The following is a 13518-nucleotide window of genomic DNA, read 5'->3' as shown; positions in this document are numbered from 1 at the left end:
TCATTTTATTCTAATATTCCACTTTACTCCTTTTACTCCTCGTTATTGAGTTTACATTCTATCCCATTCTTCCATTTTTTCATTATATTCCTCGTTATTAGTTTTCCATTTTATTCCTTTTATTTGTCGTTATAAAGTTTCCATTTTATTCATTTATTCCTCTTTGTCAATTTTCTATTTTATTCCATTCCATTACATTCTCGTTACCGTATTCCGTTGAATTTTATTCCTTTTATTCCTCGTTATTGAGTTCATAATAAATACTTTACCATATGATAGGATATCTATGAAAAAAAGAAACAAAAAAGCTACCAAGTGATGACAACAATCACTGCCTGCAATAGGGCCTGTTACTAATTTATTAGTAATAATTTATTAGATGATTAATAATTAAGATAATTAATTTATTAATAATTTATTAGAATAGTTGCATATAAATAAAACGATCGACGTGCTAGTCAAAAGGTTGCATATTTACTTTGAGAAATTTTCCAGCCATCTAATAGGATCAACGTCAAATATAATTTACTTTTTATGACAACTTTCTCTGATTTAATTATCAAAATAGTGTCATTGCGAAAAAAATAGAACGGAAAAAGCATATATATAAAACCAACGGCCTATAACCACGAAAAAGCCTAAATATGCATTAATTTAATTGAAAATTGAACTTCCAATTGAAATTATCATTAGTAATATGTTTTGAGTTTTTCCTTTCCTTTGTTTATTTATCATATTTTGTGTTATGTAATGCAATTACGGTCTTTGTGAAGTATGGTTTACCCTTTTTGTTATTGTGGATTGCGCTGCGATTTAAAATAGTTTCTGAAGTTGCTGTATTTGAGCCTTCTTTTTAGATTTCAGAGCTGCTTGAGCGATCTGGAGGGGAAGTTATGTACGTTGGATATTTTCCAGTTGAAGAAGCTCATGACCGAAAGCATGCTATTGGAGTGGTAAGGCCTTAAGACCTTAGTGGTTAGGCTATATGACCTTAAAAATCAGCTATATTAAGCGATTAAATTGCATGGCATTACCTCCATAAAAAATATTTTTGTACGGGGGGGGGGAGGGATAGCACAAAAAAACCTTTGCTAAGACGGTTGAGATCGTTCAGCATTTATGCCCGTACTAGTACAGAAGTAGACGGAGGGCTATCACCTAGGAGTAAGGTTCTCTAATGACAATCCCCCACCTTTGAAATATTTAGAAATTAAGACCTGAACAAAATTATTTTTGGTATATCAGACAAACTCCTAATTGAGCCCATATTAACTGACAAAATCTGTTCGATAAATTGTCAGATGATCAAAATCAAGAGACATTAAACTGATTAAACCCATAATATTCTTTTCGGGGAAGCAGCACCAAGAACCTTCACTGAAGGGGGGGGGGTGAGATTTCCCCCCTTTATTGAAATAAGTATTTTGAGTATGAAGTAAAGAAAAATACTATCAGGTCGTTGCCTACACAGAGGCAGAATTAAGAGGAAGGGGTATCACCTGGGAACAATATTTGTACAATGACCCGCCTCCCCCTTTTAAAACTTAAATATTATGACCTGATAAATGATTTTAAGCATTACAGCCAGACACCTCGAAACGAGCCTATGCTAAAGACTAAATTCAGTGTTTTTCGTCGGAAGACTAAATTTAAAAAGCACTAACTGACAGCAGGAGACTCTTAATCTCAAGTCGTGGGTTCGATCCTTGCGTTGTGTACTACTGCTAAATAGCGACGAAGATCACACTGCCTTTCCATCATAAACAATAAGTAGAATAATAGGGAAATTTTTATACAAGACAGTGGAACGCAACTTTAAATGAATATTTCGACCCTATATCCAAGGGCCGTCCTCAGCAAAACAAACGAAGAAAAAAAAATAATATAAAAGAAACTCACATTAAAATTCGATCATTAAGACTGAAAAAAGTTTTTTAAAATTTCCAAAACAGCCCTGGCATCATTACTTCAAGGAAGTTCAACCAGGACCCAAACAGGGTCCTGGAGAGGTAAGTTCAAACAGGACAAACTTAAAAAAAAAACTTTTTTCAGTTTTAATGATTGAATTTTAATGTGACTTTCTTTTATGTTGGTTTTTTCTTCGTTTGTTTTGCTAAGGACGGCCCTTGGATATAGGGTCAAATGTTCATTTAAAGTTGCGTTCTATTGTCCTGTATAAAAATTTCCCTGTTGTTCTAATTATTGTTTATGTACTGCTGCTATAAAATCTTAGTTCTCCCTGCCAAAATTAGAACTCTACGCCAGCTTCAAATGCTTTAATTAAATTTTTTATTTTGTTACAGTAGCAGAACACGATTAAAACTTTATCCATGTATAAATTCGCTCATTAAGATCACAAACTGTTCTTTTATATACTTGGGTAAAATGAATCTTTTCAATGGCACAAATTAATTACTAAATGCATTGCATCCTATGTGAAATATGCTAACGATACTGAGAAGAATAGGATTATGTGGCATGATAATGCAAGACAAAGAAAGGTCAAAATAGGTACTAATAATTAAGAAGGTAAAAAGAAAGGCTGGTATAAAAAGGATGAAAGAAAGTAAAAAAAAGGTGTAAGAGGGTAAAAATTGTTTTAGGCGGATATAAAAATCAGATACGGAACTGGAGTTTACAGTCTCTGCCGGCGGTTCGATCTCTGGGTCTTAGCCCTTCAGTCAGGAATTGCAAAAAGAAGTTTAGGGCCAGCTATACTCTGCTTTACCACCCCCTCTCCGTATGCTTTCCCCGGATTTCTGCAGATACCTATTTGGAAGAGGTCGACGCTGGTTAAGCTTACAAAGTTACATCACTAACCCTCATTCCAAACTAAATATTTGGCGAAACCAGGATTCGAACCCCTATTCTACAGAATTTAAGGTTTAGTGCGTCAACCACTCATCTAGAACAATTAAGAAAGCAATATAATACGGAATCATAAAACAAATATAAATAAGTGTTTAAACGTATACATTTATAACACACGATATTGCTTTTTGAGGAAGTAACCTTTAAAACATCGAACGCTCACAAATGGATTAATATTTTCGTTCAAAATAATGTAAGCTGAACTACTGATATTAAGGGTTAGTAGGGACAACCTCTCGTGGTACCCCTGCGGGTAGTGGGTACAATTGGGCTATACTATTTCTTATTTAGTCACAGTCAGCCACTGGCCGTCGTGCCCAGTATCTGATCATAATGTAGGGTATCCCCTGCGATGCACTGCCAAGAGCGGATAGACTAAGATCATTAATGGTTGGAAAAATCACGCCCAAAAGGTGGAGGTCAGCTCCCCTGGAAAGTGTCAACTGTGGCGCAAGAACAGGTCCCTTAAAGAGCATTCAGAGGATGGAGAAAGAAGTTTTCTTGCTAGTAATGGCCCTGAGGGTCAAGTGCGGCCTGGCGCTGATGGTCGGGGAGCTATAGGTGAAGCTTCCCTTTCTTTTGAGGGACGAGTGTTACCTACCCAAGGCGTCTGAGGTTGACCGGTGGGGTTCTCAGTATTTCGAAAGGTGATATTGGACACCTTGACAATATCAAGGAAGGCTATTCTACAAAGGGGAAGAAAGATTGGCAAGTCCTATCTCAAAACGCTATTTCTAGTGGGGGGGGGGGGGGGCTGATAGCACAGGATCTATTAGTGCTTTTTTTTGGTGTGGAGACAATGATATTTCTGGTCACAAGAACGATCGAAATAGGTCAGGACTTTAAGGAAAAATTCGTATTTTTCCCAGGGTGGTTTTAACGAACCTGTGGTGACGTTATGACATCAATAAGAGGGGACGTCATGACATCAAGAAAAGGCCCAAATTGTCTGGAAAGACAAGCGACAATGAGAATCCATATATAGAAGCATGCCGAGTGCCGGGGCCTGGCACTATTTGTTGTTTTATAATTATTATAAAATATTAGACTTAATTATATATATAAAATATATTAACATGTAAATGATTAATAATATAAACATAATTGCATATAGTTGACATTAATTATATGAATTAAGGAATTATATTATTCATTATCAATGAATTATTACTATTCATTAATGAATTATTGATTAATTATTAAAAATCAATTCAATAATTGTTATAATATATTATAATATGTAAATATATAATAATAGAATTGTAATTGAATATAGTTAACATTAATTATATTTTTCTTGCCATATGCAATGACCAGTATCGTCAATTTCTGAGAAGCATTCTCCGTTCAGTTTTAAATTGAAAAGCAGAGATGATTGGAAAGTTCTTACGTCACAAAATTGAACTGACTGACTTGAACATCTCTTGCGGCTATTACTACTTCCTTGTGGTTGGTAAAACTTTAGCTTCCCCCCCCCCCCTGCCAACACCCCCTCTCTTGAAAACAAATCTGAAAGCTTCCTTCCTTCCTCGGAAAAATTTCTACCTGTGCCTATACTGAGTACTGCTATTACCAGTATCAACCCATTGCCGCACCAAGGAGCCTGAGATCAACTCAGCTGCAAATACTCCTAATTCCAATCTATTCCAAGCTTGACTCTTTACCATTGCCCTTGAAGTTCTAATTTCCTGTAAATTTTTACCTATAATCTTTTCCCAGTCCATTCGGATTGCCCCCAAATTTGCCCTAATTTTTGTTTGGCTCCAATTGAATGGCCAAAAAGTCTAATGTTGGCTTTTAGACTTTTTAAAAAAAAGTTTCCTATTCTAATTTAACGGCCCTTGTGTTTCAGGAGCCGTTCTTAAAAAAAAAAAAAAATAGGACAAACAGTCAAACTTTAGCATAAAGAGCAAGGTATTGAGGAAGGGGGCAGCTTCTTCATATACGGAATCATTTCTGTTGGTTTTAAGTTTTAATATTGCTCCCTCCGTACTTTCAGTTAAAAAAAAAAACTGTCTTTTTATTTAATTTCTGATCGTTTTTCAAGTAACGCCGGTAAATCTGGCTTACACTCCATGAAAATTTCCCTTCTCTCACAGAAAACTACTCCTGGAATTTCCTCCCACATAAAATACACCCCCCCCCCCGTAAAATTTCCTCCGGATAATTCCATCCTCGCTGAAAATCCCCCTCCCCCGCAAAATTTCTTGCGGACAATTCAGCCTGAAATATTCTCCTTAGCATACTTTCATTTGAAAAAGACTTTAATTTCTAATGTTTTTCCCGGTCATTAGACTCCAATAAAATAATAACATAAAAAAAAATAAATAGATACAAATATATTCTAAGAGGCGAAAAAAAATTTAACCATTTTTTTTGAACAAGTTGAAGAAGTGGCACGTTCGAGCTGATTCAGGCAACTTATTCCATACATTAGGACTCGCCTTCAAAGAATTAAAATCGAACCTGACACAAGGAGTAAAAGAAATTTGAATATGATTTTATATTGCGAAGAGGATAATTATTTTGATCAGAGGTAAAAGACGGTGGAACACTTAGGGGCCGAGGAGGTCACCATGAAGCTGAAAAAGCGTAAATATGCACACGAAAGAAGTGATTCGAGATCGAATAAATGGATAACTCCTGAATGAGGTTTTTGGCTTTATTAAACTTTAAAAAGTTGTTTTAACAGAGAAAAAAAAGGTTGACGTCCATACTTTTGGAGAGTAAGAAACATAAGATTAGATCAAGCAGTGAAAAGGGATCATGATTTCAGTCTGTTTTTCTTTGACTTTGGGTTTTGAAAGTGTAATTGTAATGATTTAATGAGATTTAAAGCCATATTAGGATTTCTTTTTCAACTTTTTTTTCCAATTCTTTAAAACCTAGCACGAGTAGGTCAGGATTTAGCAAAATCTAATACACAGGGAGGGGGGGGGGGTATCAATAATCCTCAAGATTGAATGGACGAACTGAAAATCCTGTCAGTAATTTCGAATTTCGCTTTGGTCTGAATATTTGTTGTAACAATGGATCGTAATTCTTTGGAGCTAAGCCCTCGGGAAAGCCGAAAGATGCAAAAACTTGTATTTAGTGTATACTTTGTGTATCAAGAACTATAATAGTGTCGAAAAAAAAAACATCTAGTGTCTGGCGACACTTGGCACTTTTTCGGTGTAATAATAAGAATAATTAATTCAATTTGTAAATTGGTAAAATTTGGGTATTAATAAGTGTCTGATCTTAGTTCCTAGCAGAAAAACGATTATAAAGCTGAAAAAAATGCGAAGTGTCGCCAAATGTTAGATGGCGTTGATGTTTTTTTACACTAGCGCTAGTCCCCAGTCTTATAAATTACCCATGCTCTTTGAAGTCTGTACTGAACGTGAATTTAGCAACGCCTCTGCTTAATGTATAAAAGTCGCTGAAGTCGTTGCTGCGTCGAGTTTTGCTTGGTTTGCTCCTTTTTCAATGTTTGCTAGTTTCATTCTCTTTTGAGTTCTAATTTTTCCTTAAATTCCATCTATGTGAAGTGGTCCAGAGGATCCTCTCCCTAGAAAAAAAAATATTTGGTTTCCTCAAAAATATCCCCAATTTTAAAATTATTTGTTGCCGAAATTTCAATTTGATCACGAGAGTCACATTACGAGATTTCCTCAAATTCAAACCGCCTCTCTGTTTATTAAAAACTTTAAATAAATCTACCCGGAAACTTTGTGTGTGTGGATCTTTCACGACGCTTGCTAATTTTGTTGGCTGTACCATACGTAGGGAGAGAGTAAGAGTCACGATCAGATCCCCTTCCGTTTGAAATACGAAAATTCTGAACTAATAACTATTATAGACATATATTTTCTATATTTCACTCTCCATCGGAACGCTTTGGACCCCCACCCCACCCCCGAAAAGGTGAAATCAAGGATACGCCATTTCTATGGCAGGTTTATCCCTATCATATTTTATGAAGTATATACCTCCTTCCTGTTTATCCTTAACAGAATCATAACTTTTATAAGATTTTTTTCTCCTGGGAGGCGATCGACAATTTACGCATTTATTTTACTAATTTCCTTGTTCAGCGAAGCTAAAATAACCCGTTCCTTTATTAAATCGAAATTTTGATTTGCCAGACGTTCTCCAAATACTTCCTCAATTAAATTAACACTAGAAATCATATCTTTCGGTAATACGATATCACTGAAGTCATTATTGAGAAGATTTCTATTACCCAGGTACAGGATGTGCTTCTTGATTTGTTTTGATCGTTCTTGTCGCAGGTCTTCTAACCCCATATGTCTTTGTTCTTCACTTTCGATTTTGACTCTTTCTTACTCTCGCTGTCGCTTTTGTTCTTACCGCATATTTCTTTGTTCTTCACTTTCGAATTTGACTCGTTCTTATTCTCGCTGCCTCTTATCATCTAACCGCATATTTTTTTTTGTTCCTCATTTTGGATTTTCGTTGCTTCAGACGTCTTTTAATACCCTTTGCTTTAGCTGCTCGGATTGGTCTTTTCTCGGTCTATGGTCCTGGCTATTCATTTTCACCCATTATGAATTCACGTTTTTTTGGCCGTTCTCTCGGTCTTATAACGGTTGATAGTTCAGGTGGTTGGACAAAAACTACCTGTCCATATCATTATTTTTTAGGCCAGAAAATCTCAAGGTGGCAATTTAAAAAAAATAAGGAACTATATATATATATATATATATATATATATATATATATATATATATAACGAGCAATATATATATATATATATATATATATATATATATATATATATATATATATATATATATATATATATATATATATATATATATATATATATATATATATATATATATATATATATATATATATATATATATATATATATATATATATATATATATATATATATATATATATATATATATATATATATATGAGCACTTAAAAAAAAAGAAAAAAAAAAGACACAAACTACAACAAACTGAACCAACAAAGAGAACGAATCACTGAATGAGCAGATGGGACAATTCGTGTTGATTTCGGCGTATTTTTCTATTATGCTTCGCTATTCGTTTAGCGACGGTGACTTCAGGGTCTGCGACTTCAAATTTTTCGTTTACATGCGAATTCCTATACCACAGAGGTAGACGAAGTAAATACTTCGCAAAACGAAAATACATCGCTCTGATTTTATTCTGGTCAGTTTTAGTGAGAAGTTTCCAAAAGGGCGTGGCATATAAAATGTGAAGAAGAGCAATGGCATTATACAATCTGGCTAGAAGTAGCCGGTTGAATCGGAGTTTACACGATACAATTGAAGCCAAAAATCATGAAATCCCTCGTTTAAGCTGTTTGAGGAGAAGTTTTCAGGTGTGGCGGATAAACAACCCTGTAATTAAACCTAGATAAATGCGGTTATTCACTGGCTGGACAAAGCTAGAACCAAGGGCAATGGTAGGAACACAAAAATCAGTTTTCCAATTGAATAGGACGATTTCTGATTTTGAAGAGTTGAAGTGAAGTCCAACTTTAAGATATTTGGCTTCAAGAAATTCGAAGATATCAATTATCTGCTGAGGGGTTCGGCTAAGTTTCAGGATGTTGTCCGCGTAACATACCAAAGACAAGTTAGCATATGACAGAATCAGCGAAGATGGACATTGATCTTGTGCATCAAGTACACAGTTATTGAAAAGGTTGGGAGAGGTGACTGCCCTTGACGCGCACCTTTCTTGACTGGAATTAGTCGGATGCGCGGAATGGGGGTCAAACCCTTGTCAGGAGGTAGCTTCAGTCTGATCCTCAATCTAGAATACAGATTCCTGAGAGAACGAATGACTGCTAGATTCACCACCGTTTACCGGCCTTCAGAGGCATCGCAGCATGGATTGGAGAGTCGAATGCCCTTCTAATTTCGTGTCCTGTCAAAGAAAGGCTCTCTCCACAAGATTCGGCATCTATCAAGACATTAGCAACGACTTTTAAGGCATCACCACATCCAGTTCCTCGCTTGAAGCCGAACTGATGTGGAGGAGTGTAGTATACTTTTTCGAGTTCCTGTATAAACAGTAACTCGAATAGCTTGCTCAGTAACGTAGCTACAGTTATTGGACGGAATGCTGTACATTGAATTTCAGATTTTCCCTTTTTAGAAATGGGAGTCAGATCTCCGATACAGAAAGAGGCAGGAACAATCCCTTGAAAGAAAATCACCTGCATAAGCAGAGAGAGAGGTTTGCCGCGAGAAGTTTACCTCCGTGTTTCAAGTTGATCGCACTAACTTCGTCAATGCCCGATTGGCCTTTCTATTTGAGTCTATGGATGGCATCTTCAAAATAGCGGGTACTGATGATAAAATCTTCAGCGGGATGAGAAGATAGAAACTAATCTAAGGCAGCCTCTTATCATCGTTTTATGGAGGGATCACGAAGTGAAAGCTACAATTCGTAATAGGCATACCCTTCATCTTCAGGTGTGTCGGCTGGGGATGGTGACGAAGAATTTGTTGCAGAACGAGAGACAAACTAGAAGATCATATTTCTATCTTGTTTGGCACGGGCTTCTGCCCGTGCCAAACAAGGCCTTAGAAAACTTTCGCCTCGTGAAAATCCGTATGCTGTTCACAAGACCCATATTCGGACGTCCACACTTTTTCCATAGAAAACATAGAAACATAGAAAACAGGCCTTAGAAAACTTCCGCTTCGTGAAAATCCATATACTGTTCACAAGAACCGTATTCGGGTGTTCACACTCTTTCCATGCTGAAAACCAAAATTTTGCTTGACTACATGAAATAACGAGATCTGGATTTGACGACCAACCGGGAATGATTCCCTTACGAATTCGTTGCAAAGGAACAGCTTGTTTTCCTGCGAAGCGGAGAGCATGGCAGATTTCTGCACAATATGTATCTAGACAAATCGAAACCTCTTTTTGAGGTAACTGGGGTGACTTATGAAGGTGATGAAATGGGACGCTGATTTTATTCAGGACTGAATCTACCGACTCGATGAATAGGGCTTGATTGATTTTCGACCAGTTACGACAGTGTCGAGGTGCTGAAGGAGCAAGTTGTTTGGTTTGGTGACCAGAAGATGGTATACCGACAGAGTAGATTATCGCAAGATGATCAGAAAACTGATAATCAAAAACAGCCTTAATTGTATCCACTCGTGAATCTGAAGATACTGCAACATGGTCCGGGTTGGAGGTTTGCAAGGAAGTGTGAACATACGTAAAATCGGACGATTTATCTAAAATACACAAGAAATCACTAAATAAGTCTTTAACTAGTGTTGTACGCGGTGACGCTTGAAAATTTGGCTCGGACAGATTACAATTAAAGTCACCGGCTATAATGCAAGGTAAACCTAAGCGCCGAATTTTGTCTATACATAAACCTAGTTTTTCACAAGACAGCGCAAACAAGCGCTCAGACTGGTCATTATTGTACTCTGTTGGAAGATATACACTTAATACGCACAGAACAATCCACTTTCACCGCTAGATAATAATCATTTGCTTCGAAAATACTAGAACGGAGAGCTGATTTCACAAACGTAACAAGTCCACCCGAGGGTCAGCCTCTATTGTTCAGCTGTCTAGCGGGTACACAATAAGTTGTCATATCTTCAAGCTCAAGTATGTTCAGACCATGTTTAGTAACAAAATGTTCCTTGAGATAAATCATACTTAAACTCAGAACGGAGTCTTTCCAGAACCGGAAGTTTATTAATAAAAGAGCCGTTTATATTCGAGGATAGAAGATTTAGTGACGAGGTCATTAGTTTGAGGGTTTACGGTTTTTTGGGCACTTCACACTATAACAAGTATGACCCTGCTTCTTGCAACCAACGCAAAAGGCTGCCTTCTGACACGTTGTATTGGACGTAGCTTTTTGATCAGCGGAGCCACATTTGGAGCACAAAGAACCGTTCTTACAATCCGCAGCTAGGTGACCGATTGCGGGGCAATTAAAGCAGCACCGAGGCAAGAACACGAACTCTTCAACTGGGAGGCGTTCATATCCGATTTTCACTGAAACTTTGAGAAAGGTATCGAGGTCGTTTCGTGTCGGAAAGTAGACTTTAAATGTTCGAGTTGCCACACTGTAGGGTTTTATTGCACTTGGGGATTAGTTGTTTTAGAGACTGTTCGTCTAGATCCTCCGGCACTCGCTTGATCGCAGCTTAAAAAGCAGGTTCCTTAAGGGAGATGTTGAGCGACGGTTTCGCACGTTTAGCTGCATCCACTATCTGGCTTGCGGTTTGCTTGGAACGAACCACGGGTTTCCACTCTGTATTAGAGTGGCGTAACTCGGTTATATTGCCGTCTGGGCATGGGCACAGTTTGTCGATAAATTCTTTGCGTTCGCTTGGGCATTTTAAGCCTGTTGGAGGGTCTTTGAGTATCACAGAGTAAAGCGGCCTCGGGGGTGCGGTTTGGGACGATTGAGATTTGTCTGGCAGGGTGACTGTAGAGCGGCTAGTATTTAGCGTAAATCCATCCAATTTTCTGGAGAGTTCGTTTACTTTGGACACCACTGTAGGTTGAACTGCCTCGCCGATGGCAGGTACTTCACACGGAATAAATATCACACATTTCGGGATCGGGATATTTAGCTTTGCCGCAGCGACTAGCGACTTGCACATATCAGTAATGTTGTCCTCATCTTTGGCATACGAAACCATCCGGCTTTGAATGTCCAACTCGGTGTGAAGGGTCTTTTTAGCTTGTATGATTGTATCATGTTCGAAATAGTTTATTGCGCTTTTCACAATCTGATCGAATTTCACCCCTTCAGTGAGTGATCTGCTCAAAAAGTTCAGAACTGGGCTGAATACCAGCTTTCCAGTCATCACTTTCACTCAAAACCAGCCAAAGTCCACTGAACCACACAATACTAGGAAAAAGGGAAGTGTCGGGACCCGCTCACCAATTTTCCGGAATTTAAGGGCAACCAAACACCGGCAGGTGCATACGGTGCTTGCGACAGGAACCCTCCCCTCTTCTGCTTATTGCCTAATATATGTTATCAGTATTCTGTTCCAAAAACTACTTTTAATTTTGGCTTATTTTCAGTCAGTACAGTAGGTGGCAACACTGCACTGTAAAATTCAGGCGCTCTTGATGGTCCCTCCATCATTATGCTCCCTCCCCCTCCTGATGGTCCCATAGCGGTAAATTTCTAAGTGGCACTATAATTTAGCTAGGATGAAAGTGAAAGCATCATTTGATGCCTTTTTTTATGCTCTTTCATAATACAATAATGGCTTCTGTTGCAAATTGCATCTTGAGCCCTTAAAGGGGCCCCAAATGTATTTGATATGAATTATGAAATAGCATAAAAAAAAAATCATCAAATGATGTTCTCACTTTCATCCTAGCTAAATTATATGGCCCACTGCAAATTTAGCATAAGTATGTTGTGTCTTGTATTTTGTAAAATTGTTTTATTTTATACTGTTTCCATTTTGATGTAATAATCACATATACTATTGCTTTAATTAGTCATTATTTATAAGTATTATAATCCTAGTATCGTATTTTTTTTAAGTTTAAAATGAACTATCAATCTAAAAATCATTTATGTAATATAAAATTATATTATTGTTCAGTATATAGTGATATAGTGATATATTTAATTAACTTTAACAAAAAACTTAAATATAAAAGTTCTCTGCTTCACTAGTTACTACCCATTCAAATAAAGCATTTGTACCATGCAATAAGTGGCTTTTCAGGAATAACCGGAAAATAGATAATTCAGCATTTCATTTTGCAGCGTTGTCTACAGTATTGTGTTCTTTACATAGTGCCTTACCATTTGCTTCAACTTACTGACTGTTTCTCAAATGATAAGCAGTCTCTAAATGAATATTATGATAAAATAATTTGGTGCTTAAAACAAGCAGAGGCGACTGCTGTTCCTCTAGAAAAGATTAAAGTTAAAACTAGAAAACCAGAATGGGTTTTGGGCCCAGAATTAAAAGTTGTAAAGAATAAAGCTAAGTTTTGGCTACAAATATGGGTGTCTTGCGGTCGGCCAAATCAAGGAGGTGTCTTCGATGTGAAGCAAAGTACCAAGCGTGCTTATAAAAAACGTTTACGGCAGTCTAGGGTATCTGGTTTTGATTTTCCTGCGTCGAGAAAGGAGTGGTCTCATGTTCTGAATTCGGAGAAGCTTAGTAGTGATTTTTCTGAAAGTCCTGTAGCAGTTCATACTTGGGTGTCGTATTATAATGATATTTTCGGCAAGGTGAGCCGGGACGTTGAAAGGCTTTTTAGCAATCTTGTCGAGTCAGTTTTGCCTAAACATATTTCTTAGAGTTATGTATTAACGGGTTCTTTAGTTGATATTTGTCAAGCTGTTAAGGAAAAGCAATCAAGATCTGTTGATATAGACGGACATTCGTCTTGTCATCTCAAAGAAGTTTGTCCAACTTTGATAGATCACCTTCAGCTACTGTTTCAGATGTGTTTATCTACTTCTATGGTTCCCGACAGTTTTCTCTGTGGCACAGTCACCTCGGTTTTGAAGCGTGGAAAAATTTCGTCAGAGTGTAGTTCTTATCGACCAATTACTGTTTCGTGCAATGTTAGCAAAATTTTTGAATATATTCTTCTCCCTTTCATTTCAGAAAACGTT

General features: G+C 37.1%; 1 protein-coding gene across 1 annotated transcript in view; it reads left to right on the top strand.

Annotated features, from left to right (window-relative positions):
- LOC148944707 (uncharacterized) overlaps positions 1-13518 on the top strand; it is a 117698-nt gene that overhangs the window by 76493 nt on the left and 27687 nt on the right. Inside the window, exon 5 of the mRNA XM_089100083.1 lies at positions 858-953. Within this exon, the coding sequence (XP_088956209.1) occupies positions 858-953 (96 nt within the window). The remainder of the gene's footprint in view (positions 1-857; positions 954-13518) is intronic.

Source organism: Artemia sp. Qi Xiang Cuo, chromosome 14, assembly GCF_049724085.1.
Source record: "Artemia sp. Qi Xiang Cuo chromosome 14, ASM4972408v1, whole genome shotgun sequence".
Classification (NCBI taxonomy): domain Eukaryota; kingdom Metazoa; phylum Arthropoda; class Branchiopoda; order Anostraca; family Artemiidae; genus Artemia; species Artemia sp. Qi Xiang Cuo.
The sequence above is the reverse complement of the archived record's forward strand: the minus strand, read 5'-3'. Positions and strand labels throughout refer to the sequence as shown.